The sequence below is a fragment of the Polychytrium aggregatum genome (assembly GCF_025602895.1).
Source record: "Polychytrium aggregatum strain JEL109 chromosome Unknown BJ171scaffold_23, whole genome shotgun sequence".
In the NCBI taxonomy this organism is placed as follows: domain Eukaryota; kingdom Fungi; phylum Chytridiomycota; class Chytridiomycetes; order Polychytriales; genus Polychytrium; species Polychytrium aggregatum.
The window spans coordinates 565222-578934 of NW_026516225.1; the positions used below are offsets into that span (position 1 = coordinate 565222).

Below are 13713 nucleotides of genomic sequence, written 5' to 3' on the forward strand. Positions count from 1 at the left end.
GGCTCTCCCGCCTCTGCGGCGCTGCTTGCTGGAGAATGCTGCAGTCGCAACTGCGGCAGAGAGAGAGAGTGCAGAGGACAGGCCTGGTGAGCAACCAGATGGCCCGAGAGAGAGGTGGAAGGTGCGACTGATACTGTGCCTGTTTGGCTAGCAGGATCAAAGATGGGGAATAACCCAGAGCCAGGCGAGAGCGCTGGTATCGTTCAGGGTATTCTCGGATGGACAGAGAGGATGTGGACGGCCAGGCATCATCGATCTGATGTCCGCTGCCGCTTTGGATCGCACACGCAAAACGACCCAAGACACACCGTGGGATCGTTGATCGCCCGCATTATTCGGATGCGACTGCCACATGTTTGCGATATGCTGCGAGTCTGAGTTCCGTCGGCAATTGGCTATCCCATCGGCTATCCCATCGGCTATCCCAGCGGCTATCCCAGCGGCTATCCCATCGATTCCAGGCGATTGAGTGCAGATGCTGCTTTATTGGATTAAATGTTCATCTTGGAGAGAATCGAGTCATTGTGGCCGTATCCCGGTCGTCTGGGCCGCTGTCCCTGCTTTCCGATTCTCATGCGGAACCATCGGGCCTAACAGTAGAGAAAGGGGATGTGCAATGTTAGTATCGATGACCGGAGGAGAAGCTGGGCTGCGGGCGGGATGCAGTCGGCGTATATTGCTGTATTGCTGTATTGCTGTATTGCTGAACTAAGATGGCGCCCTGGATATGGCCTCGTGATGGAGGACACCACCAAGCGATGGAGGACACCATCCAGCGAGCGACTGACCCTGATCATGGTTTTGAGGATGTTGGTCTTGGCCTTTTGCTTGGGCAGGATGTATCCTGGGAGCTTTTTTCCTTCATTGGAGCTGTACTTTGATCCCCGGATCGGGACGAGCGAGCCGAGCGAGGCAGGAGCCGGCGACCGCAGCGACGAGACCAGCGGCGATACGGAATGCCGGGCCAGGGCAGAGCACGACGTGTGCAGGGACCGCAGGAGGCTGTTCATTGACGGCGGATCACGCGCAGAGCGAGGAGCTGGTATCGACGGAGGAGCGTGGGGATGCTCGATGGTGGTGTGGCCAAAGATGCTTGATCTGGGCTGGGCAGTCGACCTTGGGACTGTGATGCGACAGAAGCGCTGGATCGCAGGCGATGGAGGCATGGGTGTGTGTGTGTGCAGGAAGAAAACGCAGAAGCAGCACGTGACTGTGGATCGATCCGGCGACGCCTTTTGTGCATGTGTTCTGTGGAATGTTCTGTGCGAGTGTTCTGTGCACGTCTTCTGTGTGCTGGCACCACACGGGCCTTGTCAGGGCGGTGCGACGGCTCGACAAGGAGGAAAGAAGGCATTCACTCGCGCAGTGCAGAGAGTTGATTGGGGCAGTGCAAACAATGGTAGTTGGAGTGGCTGTATCCGCCGAACAGACGCTGCGGCAACAACAGCAGTCGCAGGAGCGATCACGACTATCACGACGACTATCACGACGACTACCACGACGACTATCACGACGACTACCGCGACGACTGCCCTGATGGCTCTGCCCCATTGCGACAACCGCTTTGATCCCACTCCCACCAGCACCCCCCCCCAAAACTCGCCGGCCTTGCTGCGATAGCGCAATGCCCGTCTCCCTTGCCGTGACTCGCATCGCATCGCAAGCCGCCCGCTCTCCCGTGGCCCATCAGCGACTGTCTCTGTGTCCACTGTCGCTGTTGTTGCTTGCTCGGCCAAACTTTTTTTTTTCCGTGTCCGTTTGTGCTGTGCTGCCCTGCCGACCATGTCGTTCCAGATCCAGCAGCCCCCCTGTTTCGGGTATATAGCCTGGCTCCCGCCGCCTTTCCCGCCTGCGAACTGGGTTGCCAAAGGAGTACCGACCAGCGTCTCAGACCCATCCGTCGTTCTGCCTTATCCGTCTCCGTTGCTGCATCGCATCCATGTGCCAAACCCCCGCTGGTACGGATGTGTTTCCTGCGAGTGCCTGTTGGTCGATGCTTGCAAAGCGCTACTTGCAAGGCTTACTCGCAAACCACTGCGGGCCTGCCAGTATCTTGACCACCTCGGAGCTCTCCAATGAGCTCTCCCCAGTGAGCTGCTCTCCTGGATCTCGCCGCTCCGTCATCCAAAAGCTGCTCCATCACACCGCTATTCCCCCCCCCTTACTGGCTTGCTTCTGATCATCCTGCTTCTGCCTCCTCCGTCTCCGCTGCTATGCGGATCGCTCTCCTCGGGCTGCAATCCCGTGCCCGATCGTCCCTGGCTCGATCGTGTTCTGTCACATTGATCCCTGCAACCAAACCCGTGGCTTTGTTCCGTGATCAACTGCCTGGCATCGTCCTGCGATCGATTCCTCCCGCCCTCTACGCCATCCCCGGGATGGCGATCCAACGCCAACCGGCGCTGTGCACCGTCCCTGTTTTCAGCCAAGAAATCTTCCTCGGCCGTGCGCCAGTTCACCTGGGCCGAGATCGATGAATCTCGCCCCAAGGAATTCAACGTCAAAGGCGCCTCGACCAAGGGCCCTGTCTACATCGTCATCGACGGCAAGGTTTACGATGTCGGCGGCGATTTTGTTCGCTGGCATCCTGGTGGTGCCGTGATCATCTCCCAGATGGGCAAAGATGCCTCCTGTATGTATGCCTGTCGTGTCTGTCGTTGTATCGTATCGTCGTTGTATCGTCGTTGTATCGTATCGTCGTTGTATCGTCGTTGTATCGTCGTTGTATCGTCGTTGTATCGTCGTTGTATCGTCGCAGTTGCTCTCTCGCCATCTCGGGCTTGGCTTTCTCATCCGCTCATACCGTTCGTCTTTGCTTACCGCCCACGACCCATAGCTGCCTTTGAGGTGTTCCATCCCGAGTCCGCCTACGAGACTCTGGCCAACTTTTACGTCGGAGATCTCAAGGACGGAGAGCCCTCCAAGCAGAATGGTGGGTCCCTCGTCCTCTGTCGCGCTCGTCTGGTCTGCTGCACCCATACTGTCGCTTTATCCTCCTATTGTTCGTCTCGGGCTAACTATCCAGCTATTGCGGTCCGGGTGCGCCCTCTGCTGCTCTGCATCACCAACTAGATTTCGCCCACGAGATCAAGCAGCTTCGCGCCAAGTTCGAGAAAGCAGGCTACTTCAAGTCCAGCAAGCTCTTCTACGCCTACAAGATCCTCAGCAATCTGGCGCTCCTGTCTGCCTCCTTGGGCACCTTGGCTTATCTGGGCAACAACCTTGTCGGAATCGTTTTTGCGGCCGTGTGCATGGGCCTCTTTTTGCAGCAGTGCGGTAAGGATCTCGTCCATTGCCGACTTTGTCATCCGGTGTCTTGCGCGATTCCGCTGTCTCTGCCCGCGCTTTCTGGGTCTTTGCGATATCCTCATCTCTGCTGCTTTTTTTGCCTCCTGCTCCCTCCCACAGGCTGGCTCGCCCACGACTTTTTGCACCACCAGGTCTTCGAGAATCGTGCTATCAACAACGCCTTTGGCTATGTCATCGGCAACGTTGCCCAAGGTACGCATTCGCGGCGACCCCTTGCTCATCCTCGCTCATCCTCGGCAAACTCTCGGTACAGCAGACCCGTTCTTGAGAGCCTGCGGCTGATCCATTCTGGTCGTCCTCAGGTTTTTCCGTCGCTTGGTGGAAAAACAAGCACTGCACCCACCACAGCGCCCCCAACATCCATCAGCAGGACCCCGATATCGACACGATGCCTTATCTCGCCTGGTAAGCAGTCGGCCGTCCCGTCATCGGCCGCCATTGATCCTGCTCCGTTTCGTGTTGATCCTCTTTCTGCTTCACACTGTCGGTCGTATTACGCGGCCATATCAGCGGAGGCAAGCCCCCGCATGGGCCATGTCGTTACAGAACGGCTTTGCAGGAGCATCTCACCCCGGGAACGACACCAACGGTAGCTAATGATGCGCACCATGCCGTCTTGCTCCAGGTCCGAGCATGCCCTCGAACTCTTCAGCGACTTCAAGGATGACACCGTCGCCCGCTTCCTGGTTTCTCGCCAGTCGATCCTCTACTTCCCGATCCTGTCGCTGGCCCGCATCCCCTGGGCGCTGCACTCCATTCTGTTCGTCCTTCCCGGCCACTCCGAATGCGTCGTCTCGGACCCCACCATGCTGCTTATCGAGCGATCGACGCTGGCGATCCACTGGGTCTGGTACCTGGGCACCGCCTTCTACTTCTTGTCGCCTCTGCACGCCCTCCTGTACATCCTCTTGTCACAGACCGTTGGTGGCCTGTTCCTGGCCTCAGTCTTCTCGCTCAACCATGTGAGTAGCACCACCAGGCCCGTTCACGCCTCGATCAACTACTACCCCCCTTTGCGCATCCCATGCAAATGACTGACTGACTTTCTACCACGTCAATCAATTCCTGGATCCAGAACGGCATGTCCATCTACGACGACGTCACCGGCAAGGACATTGAGTTCTACCAACTGCAGGTCGACACTGGCCGCAACGTCACCCCGACCCATTTCAACAACTGGTTTACCGGTGGTTTGAACTTCCAGGTATGTGTTGTGCCAAGCAAAGCCCTCCCGCTCGCTGCTGCCGCTACGTCGTAAGCACTCATGCTACTGAGCTAACCACCCCCCCCCTCCTCGATCACGGACTCCACCTCAAAGATCGAGCACCATCTTTTCCCCACCATTCCTCGCCACCACATCGGCAAGACCGCCCCCGATGTCATGGCCGTCTGCAAAAAGTACGGCATCCCGTACCACTCAACGTCGTTTTCGGGTGGCATCCAGGAGGTTGTCAGCCGTTTGGGCGTCATCGGCAAGATGTCTGTCAAGATTGCTCAGATGAAGCAATAGGGACCGCGATTTTCTTCTTTTCCCCTCCTCCCTACCCCTTACGCTTTCCATCAGCGATCCGAATAACAGAAGGAGCTCTGCAACATAGCTTGACGATGTTTTTTTTGGTTCGGTAATAGAGCGGCCTGCAATAGCAAACGACGACTCTCCGTTGGGAACATCACCCTGTATTCTGTGTAATGGGGAGTGGGCGCTCGTTGCGACAGCACATATGCCTTGCTCCGGTGAAATGGATGAGGATCGACGAATTGTACCGTACCAGCGATATCAGTCCGATGATGCCCAGGCACTTGCCACGGCCGAGATGGAGACGATTGCGACGACAAGCCAAGCCAAGCCAAGCCAACAACTCTCGATCCCATGCACAAGATGTGGCTGTGCGGTGCCCGTGTCATACCGATTCGCTGGCACATCACACCCAGGATAATCAACGTGCGCTCCGCCTCGATCCGGATTCACCCACCGATGGGGAGAGATCTGAGGCATCGAACCTATCGCGACATCTGCGGCCCTTCCAGCTCTGATTTCTAGCCTGCCCATGAACCCGCTAACATCCGTCCCGCAACGACGCTGCTCGTGGACCGCACACTCTGGAGCATTCTTCAATGGCACCGCGAATGAATTCGCAGTGGCTTTGATTGTGGCTATTAACTCCGAAACTGGGCGGCAGTGGAGCTCGATAATCATCCTACAGCCCGATGACCACCACACTACTCGCCCCGATCATTGGCGGCGGACTGGGCTGGAGTTGAAGGGGCGCTCGGATCGATCGGCTGTCGATGTGAGGTTGTCAGTGGTGGTCAGCAATGCAGGTGCCAGCACAGGCCAAGGAATCCGATGCGGCACGAGAACTCACCCGGATAATGATGGGGTGGGATGGCAACGTAATACTCATCATGGCCAATCCATCGTTAGCGGTGAAGAGTCGCATATCACTTCCATCACTGTTGCTCCACGCGAAGAAGGAATGTGGCACTTTGATGGCATGGATTCTGTGGCGGAGCCATTGCGGGGCGCTATTCCGGTCGATCTCAATCCATTCCGATGCGATTGGCGGGTCCGACGCAGCAACATGGTCGCAGTCGAGATCGGTGGAGCGAATAAATCTGTTGCCGCGAAGCACCCAGACGATGGTGTTGCCTCCGTTGTCGTGAGTTGTGATTGCATTCCCATCCGGACGAATGGCGACGGATGTTACTCCCTGTTGGTGGCCCTCAAGAGTCTGCATGAGACGGCCAGTGGCGGCATCCCATACAATCGTAGACCCATCGAGCGCCCCAGATACTATCCATTTGCCATCGGGGGAGATGGTGGCAGAGCTCACCCAGTCAGAGTGGCCTTCAAGAGTCAATTGCGGCGTATCCGTGACAACGTCCCACACCTTGATGGTCTCGTCGAGCGATCCAGAAACCATCCACTTCCCGTCGGACGAGACTGACACTGAAGAAACGGAGGATGTGTGTCCCTCGAGGATGTGCTTCAGTTGGCCGGTGGTGGCTTCCCACACCCTGATGGTGCTGTCACCTGAGCCGGACGAAATCCACTCGCCGTCGGGCGAGACGGCCACAGCGGTCACAATCGATGAGTGTCCCTCGAAAGTATGATGTAGATCACCTGTATCTGCATCCCACACCTTGACAGTGGTATCGTCGGAGCCAGACACGATCCACTTGCCATCAGGCGAGATTGCCACGGAGTTAACCGAACTTGAGTGTCCTTTGAGTGTGCGCTTCAGCTGGCCAGCGGTGAGGTCCCATACCTTGATAGTCTCATCGAGTGAGCCAGAGACGACCCACTGTCCGTCGGGCGAAATCGCCACAGAGTTGACCGGACCCGTGTGTCCTTCGAGAGTGAGCCAGACCTGGCCCGTGGTGATATCCCATACCCTGACGGTCTTGTCCCAAGAGCCAGACACAGCCCACTTGCCGTCGGGTGATGCAGCCGTGGCATTTACCCAGTTGTGATGCCCTTCGAGGGTGTGCTTCACTTGGCCCGTGGTGGCATCCCACAACTTGATAGTCTTGTCATCCGAACCAGAGGCGATCCACCTGCCATCTGGCGAGATCACCACGGAGTTGACATTATCCGTATGTCCTTCGAGAGTGATCTTCAGCTGGCCCGTGGTAGAGTCCCAGATCTTGATGGTGTTGTCACCAGAGCCAGAGACAATCCACTTGCCATCGGGTGCAATGGCGACCGATGAAAAAGTGTGTCCCTGTCCAATAATTGTCATCTCACACGGATCCCAGGTGGGTGCTGGACCAGCCGTGACCAGGAACGGGATCTTGTCCTCGAGCTGGGTGGCATATGTCTTGTAGATCGCCGTCTCCTTCGGTGTGAATGCATATCCCGAGTTGTACACCTGTGGTGCACTCTTGATGATCGGATCGGCAAACTCGCGGATGAATCGATACGTGTCCTTGACCAGTTCCTTCGTGGTGTCGTCGACGATGGTGCTGGGTGCCTTGGCGATCACTCCTCGCAGCACAGCCAGTTGCTCGATGATCGGCTTGACCACATGTGTGAGCGACCCACACTCGAGCCAGAAGAACACATGTGTCTTGACGAACCGAGTGAGCACCGCTGCCACATCGACCATCTCGGCCGACTGCCACACCGGACTCGACTCGGCCACTCCGTCCACACACCACACAAAGTGTGTGATCCAGTGGGCGACGCTGTATCGCAGCGACGGTGTGATCTTGGCTGCAACCCTGTCCTCTAGGTCAGCGATCTTGTCGTGAAAGTCGTAGATCTCGCAGATGTTGATCACCGGCTCGTGCGAGAGGATCACTCCGAGACATCCCTTGGCAAACACCGTGTGGAACGAGGTCGACACATGCCACTGATGGCCAGTCGATGCATCGCCGAGGAGATAGTCCGCCACCGACTTGTGGTTGAACTTGACCTCGGTGTTGGTGGACTGGCTGTCTCGGGGACCCAGTCCATTGGCGCCAGGATCGAGGACCAGACTGAGGCTCTTGAGACACTCGCGAACGACGCCGATCTCGAGTCCAAACACATCGGCGATGATCTGCGGGGTCAGGATCGACTGGGCCGTGGTGATTGCCGACACCACCGTGACCAGCTCGGCCGGGTGGCTCGATTGCGAGTGGATCTTGGCGAATGTCTTGTGGTACAACTGGCCGACATCGGCGGCGCTGTCGTTGATGTCCTTGATCGTGGCGAGTGTCACTGGGCCGTCTGTGGATGCTGCGTCGACGGTGTTGAGGATCAGGTTGATCCACACGAATGTCTTGGACTGGTCCAGCAGGATGGCGACTGCCTCGGTGCGGTTCGAGTCACTGAGAATGTCATACACTCGAAGTCGGTGGTGGATGAACACCTCGAGGTCGCGGATGTTCTCCTCGCTCGAGGGCTCGATCGTCTTGGTCGGGACTCCATCGAATGCTGCCTTGATGTCCTCCTCGGGACGAGATGTCAGCAGCAGCTTGAGCCACGGACGGGTCTTGTTCAGCTCGACAAAGCGCCAGGCAAGCAGACTGAGCAGCTGGTCGCGCGGAGAACACTCGTCGAGTGCATCCACCAGGATCATCACCGATCCCTTGGGTCTGTAGTCGCCAATGGCTTCGAGTGGATCCTCAATCACGGCCTTGAACAGATCGGGGATGCTCATCTTATCGAGGTCGTCCTTGGTGTGGCCAGCATCGAGGAGCTTGCGGCCGATCGGCGAGTACCATTTGCACAGACCGTATGCGATGGTGTTCAACACAATTCGTGGATCGCTCTTGCGGACATCGTTGTACTTGAGGAACAGCGCCGACACCAGCTGGTTGGTGGCTGTGAGGATGTTGGCGATCTGGGCGGCTGCGACAGACTTGCCCACTCCAGCAACGGCATTGACCCACAGGACAGTGTCGGTGGTGTCCTGGTTGACCCAGTCGGTTGTTTGGTCAAACAGCCACTGGCGGGTGCCCTCGACATACAGATCCTCGAGTGCCCTTCTGTCCAGGGTCGAGTCGATGGGATCGAGGAGGGATCGCAGGAGCAAGTCTTGTTCGGCAGTGAGCTGGATGGGCCCGCCTTGGTGGTATGTTGCTCCTTGGTCTGCAGCAGTCTTGGTCTTGGTGACAAGCTCTCGTAACCCAGGAACGAGTCTGGAAGCACCATGAGTCAGCGATAGGAAGTGGTATCCACAAGGAGACATTCACACTTACTGTCTGAGAGCGGCTGTATCGACAGCCTTGAGTGCTTGGAGTTTGAACAGCTCCTTGAATGTCTGCTGGACAGTCATCGGCTGATTATCGAAGAGTGGACTGGATTTGTGCGCCGGAGGAAAGTCAGGGAACTTGTTAACTGGCGGAAAATACTCCTTCTTGAGGGTCTCGTCGCCGAACTTGCGAGTGGACCACATGAGGACAGGCTGAACGATGACGGGGTGGTCGGTGGCGGCGGTGTCTTGCATCAGCTTGAGGGCATGCTGGATCTGTGGATGGACGAGTGAATGTGAGTTATGGTTCGACAAACGAGACCACGATCAGCACCCGACCCACCTCGAGGAACTGATTGTCGGGCCAGACATGTGCGTTGAAGGTGCGCTTCAGACCGTCCTCGGAGAGAATGACGATGATGACGCAGGACTTGTAGAGACCGTTGATGAAACCCTGCTCCCAGTCCATGCCGTTGCAGAGACACTGGATGTCGAGGTATGGATGGAGCGCCGTGTGGCCTCGAGGGGTTGTGGCCAGGGTCCCATGCAGCGACGATGCATTGACAGCGTCGCTCTCGACCCGGTAGCTGGGGAAGGACGGTCGGTCAGTTGGTGCGGAACAGGCGAATGTGGTGTCGCTCTGATGCTGGATATCAACGCCACCTGATGAAGACTTCGTGAGACGTAAAGTTGTTCTGGCAGACCCAGCCATCCAGAGGGTGCGCTGGAACGTAGTCGTTGGCAGTGAGGACTCTGGTGGGCTCCTGAACAACGACTTCGTTGGGCTGGGACTGGGGTGGCGGCTGTGTGTGTGTCTGCGAGGATGTCGGGATTGCGCTTTGGGTATGGGTCTGCTCGTGCTGCTTCTGCGCCATCTGGAGCTTCTTGATGGCGCCGGGCTTCATTCCAATCTCCTTCATGTCAGACACCTCAAGGGCGAGCAGCTGAAGCGGCCAACAGTCAGCACCGCGATATGCAACAGGACATCTGCTGCAGAGTTCGCTCACCAGGTCGACGCTGTCGTATTCGTTCTCCAGGAAGACATCCTTGTATTTGGCCAGGTCTGCTTGCCTGAGGAACTCGTCAAAGGGGTCGTCCATCTGCAACCAGGGAGCGGGGTGAGTTGCGCATCGTGGACATGCACGGGCTCTGGGCCATCGAAGGAGACGGACCTGCTGGGTCGGCTTGGCACGTTGGGATGCTGGGACGGTGGGATATTGGGATGTGTCTGATGCCGGGGAGACCAGACCCGGGCCTTGTGGATTGTCTCCCTTGCTGCTGACTTGGCCCTTGTATCCAATCTGGCTCGATCCAGTGGCGGATCGAATCATCAGCCCGAGCTGTGATTGGCGGAATGCCACCAATCAGCGACGCTCACCATTCCTTGGCTGTGGATGCTGTCGATGCGCAATCCGTATCGCACCACGCCCAGGATCCGCAAGGTCCACCACGCTGCCGTCCATCGTCAGTATGGATCGCATGGATGATCTCGTCGATCCTGCCTATTCGGAAAGTGCTGCGTGTTGATCGCATTCTGTCGTCGGCTTGGCGCTCTCAGTTACGATGCCAAATGAGCATTGTCTGTCCCACTGGGTTCCCTGGCGGCTGTTTCTTGGTGCGCCTGCATCACTTTTATAACTTTCGCCGACTGCACCGCATTCACCACTCGCATCGCTTGCACCACCTGCATCACACCACTCCTCGGATGACTTCGGCCACCCCCATCCCGCCGTTTCCCGCCAAATGCCGGCTCGCACTTGTCTCAACCCCGGGCTCATTTGGCGGCTCCCAGCCTGGCCGCCGATTCCTCGCGCAGGACTGTACAATCCATCGGAATGGGATTCACCATTCGTGTTGAAGCACGCCTCGATCGCAAATTCAGCCTGTGAACTTCGACGCATCATCCGACCATACTGTGTCTCATTCGACCTGTGCGATTGCATCCATAGCCTCGCACACCACCCACACACCATTCGCATACCATTCACACATCAGCTGACGACATCGCATTCGTCTTAGAAGCAGCACCATGAAGCTGCCCATGCTCTCGTTCAGGCTAGTGCGTCCCCTGATCGTCTTCTTCAAGAGATGCATGTTGCTGGTCTTGATCTCCATTGTGCTGTGCTTGGTGCACATTGGGCTTCAGAGGTATCGTCGTTTCCCACGTGTCGGTCACAAAGTCATCAGGAATATGCGCATTGCTTGATCATATCGGAATTCCGGGCTGTTGGGTTGCTGGACCTTGACGAGCGATTCGCCATGCGACGAGCTGGATCACCAAGCGCTGATCCGCCGCCAATTCATCGACAGGATCTCTGCGATCGACCTGGAGGAGAGTCTCCAAGTCACTGCCATGGCAGGCCCTCCTCCACTCCATGACCCGCATCCAGATCGGCCACTACTGACTTATCCATCCACCGCATTGGCCCCCAAGCCAGTCTCTGTGGACGGCCCCGGGCCAGCACTCTCCAAGCTCGATGTGCTCATGGCCGAGTTCCGAGAAAGCAACACTTCGCTGGCGAGAAACGACTTGCGTGGACTTGCACAGCGATGTCGGCTCTTCCGAGACCTCTTTTCGATTGTCTACGATGCACGCGGACGCAGACATGCCGATGCTTCAGTGCGGGCCGATGGAGATGCCAGGCTGCATGATGTCGAAGCCGCCCTGGGATCGCTGGAACGCACCCTGTTCCCGTTCTTTCGCCACGACCGTCGCATCAACTCGGTTCCAAAGCTGCTGCAGAGCTTCAGGGACCAGCGCGGCATTGTGATCTCGGTGGGAAACACACACTATCGGTTTGCCCTCCACCTCGTCACGACGCTTCGCGAAGTACTCGGCTGCAGTCTCCCGATCGAGATGTACTATTACGGCAGCGGCGATCTGGATGCCGACAAGATCCAGACGCTCCGCAGCATCGGCGGGGCCGGTGGGATCAGCGTCATCGATATCTCGTCAATGCTCGGGCCCGTGGAGGTGAGCGGGTGGTTCATTAAGCCGCTCATGATCCTGCTCTCGACCTTCCGCGAGGTCATCTTCATGGACGCCGATGCGCTGTTCCTGCAGGAACCAAGCGTACTGTTTCAGCACAAGGGCTATCTCCAGACCGGAGCGCTGTTCTTTCGGGACCGCAGCATGCAGTTTGACGCCGAAACGGGGCGATATAGCAGCTACGTCCGCAACATCATCGGGGAGCCCTCCGAATACGCCATGAAAGGCCGCATCTTCCGGCACCTGAGCATCTACGAGATGGACTCTGGCGTGGTGGTGCTTGACAAGGCCCGCACGGCCCACGAGCTGCTGCTGATTTGCTTGATGAACACGGACTACTTCAACTCGGACTTTATCACAGTGTTCCACGGTACGTAGTCTGTGGTGTGTGCTGTGTGGTGTGTGCTGTGTGCTGTGTGCTGTGTGCTGTGTGCTGTGTGATGGGACTCGACGAGATGATCGATCAATTGATCGGGTGGATATCAGTTGGCTCGGTGAGGAGGATCGAGTTGGTGGTCGACATTCACCATGGGATTCCGATTGCGATTGCTCACGATCGTTCACACATCGTCACACTCCGCATCATTATTCCCACTCGCTGCTACACCAACCAACCAACCAACCAACCAGGCGACAAGGAGACGTTCTGGGTTGCCTTCGAGGCCATGGGATCGCCGTATTACTTCAACCCGCCGGGCGGGGGAGCACTTGGGTATCTCGAAGAAGGTACAGGTCGCATCTGCGGCAGCCTCTATCATCCCGACGAGCACATGGACCCATTGTGGATCAACGGCGGTATCGTCGTCAACAAACGAGTCAAAGTGCTGTCGCCCATGAACCTGACGCACTGGGCCGTCGACACAACCTGGACTGATGTCGGCTGGAGCTGGGAGACAGAAACGACCCCGCTTTGTATGGTTCCTCCACTCCCGCATAGTCAGGTTGGAAGACTGAGGGGAAGGTATTTGAAAAGAGCCCACAGCTTGATAAGGACATGGAATCGTCTGAATCCCAGCAGTTAACTTTTGCAACTTGAACGAGCGCGGTTTACAGCACGCGCAAAAACGAAACGAAACCCTCTGTGTTTGAGCCAGTGTCATCTTTCCCTTGGCCCTGAATACACCTCTCCATCACCACGAACAAACAGCGTGTCCAGCGAGGCCGACATTGTGATCGCCGTTGGCAAGGCATTACGGCGACAGACAAGAGCCATGCGCCCAGTCCCAGGAGATTGCGATTCGCTCAGCACTCTGGGCAGTTGTGGTGACGGAGGGGCGACCGATGGCTTTGCTCGGATGCAGCCAAGGTGATCCGTTTTGAGTGGAAAGGCCAGCTGGAGGCAGGCTTTCGCAGCCGACGGCAGAAGATGACAGGAAGCGACTCGCTTTCTCAGAGTACACTTTATTCAGAAAAAAAACGGGACAACATAGCCGTTTCCATGAACAGGTAGTATGTGCTGTGCTTGCGTCAAGCAAAGCCACAAGAAATAAAACAGATCACTTTGGCAGCCTCCGAGTGAAGACCGCCGGTCGCTCTCCGATCTCCACAATCGACCTGCATACTGTGATCATGTTGCGCGCCGCATTGACGTCGCGATTCCACACCGTCTGGCGAATGGTCATGGCCAGCGCGCGATAACATTGGGTAACAAAATATTCGATGAATGGTCAAAATCCCGGGTGTCCCGTTTTTTATTGGATTGCCTGTAAAGTGTAAGATCACGACCGTTCAGAC

General features: G+C 57.0%; 4 protein-coding genes across 4 annotated transcripts; 2 read left to right on the forward strand and 2 right to left on the reverse strand.

Annotated features, from left to right (window-relative positions):
- Positions 1-345: 345 nt before the first annotated feature.
- BJ171DRAFT_509428 (uncharacterized protein) lies at positions 346-1129 on the reverse strand. The gene is made up of 2 exons (XM_053111393.1): positions 789-1129; positions 346-590 (listed from the first exon to the last, which is right to left on the reverse strand). Exons 1-2 carry the CDS (start codon positions 1008-1010, stop codon positions 492-494), a joined length of 321 nt encoding a protein of 106 aa, XP_052965814.1. The 5' UTR covers positions 1011-1129; the 3' UTR covers positions 346-491.
- Positions 1130-1865: 736 nt separating this feature from the next.
- BJ171DRAFT_509430 (fatty acid desaturase-domain-containing protein) lies at positions 1866-5134 on the forward strand. The gene is made up of 9 exons (XM_053111394.1): positions 1866-1958; positions 2426-2632; positions 2837-2932; positions 3073-3276; positions 3409-3501; positions 3612-3714; positions 3935-4271; positions 4385-4513; positions 4628-5134. The coding sequence occupies exons 1-9, from the start codon at positions 1940-1942 to the stop codon at positions 4817-4819; spliced, it is 1380 nt and encodes a 459-aa protein (XP_052965815.1). The 5' UTR covers positions 1866-1939; the 3' UTR covers positions 4820-5134.
- A 4509-nt stretch (positions 5135-9643) lies between these two features.
- Positions 9644-10568, reverse strand: BJ171DRAFT_475751 (uncharacterized protein; the record flags this gene model as incomplete). Its single annotated transcript, XM_053108796.1, has 5 exons — positions 9644-9934; positions 9998-10090; positions 10163-10330; positions 10369-10442; positions 10553-10568. 5 exons carry the CDS (start codon positions 10566-10568, stop codon positions 9644-9646), a joined length of 642 nt encoding a protein of 213 aa, XP_052965816.1.
- A 907-nt stretch (positions 10569-11475) lies between these two features.
- Positions 11476-13001, forward strand: BJ171DRAFT_460227 (mannosyltransferase putative-domain-containing protein; the record flags this gene model as incomplete). The annotated part of the gene is made up of 2 exons (XM_053108433.1): positions 11476-12349; positions 12610-13001. The coding sequence occupies 2 exons, from the start codon at positions 11476-11478 to the stop codon at positions 12999-13001; spliced, it is 1266 nt and encodes a 421-aa protein (XP_052965817.1).
- Between the last annotated feature and the right edge of the window lie 712 nt (positions 13002-13713).

What these genes read in the sequence shown, in the direction of transcription:
- BJ171DRAFT_509428 (XM_053111393.1), bottom strand. Translation starts at nt 1,010, where the DNA reads ATGAACAGCCTCCTGCGGTCCCTGCACACGTCGTGCTCTGCCCTGGCC. An exon ending in TCCTCAAAACCATGATCAGG is followed by an intron (nt 591 to 788) that starts GTCAGTCGCTCG and finishes CTCTACTGTTAG; the next exon opens with GCCCGATGGTTCCGCATGAG.
- BJ171DRAFT_509430 (XM_053111394.1), top strand. An exon ending in CCTCTTTTTGCAGCAGTGCG is followed by an intron (nt 3,277 to 3,408) that starts GTAAGGATCTCG and finishes TCCCTCCCACAG; the next exon opens with GCTGGCTCGCCCACGACTTT. An exon ending in CAGTCTTCTCGCTCAACCAT is followed by an intron (nt 4,272 to 4,384) that starts GTGAGTAGCACC and finishes TCCTGGATCCAG; the next exon opens with AACGGCATGTCCATCTACGA.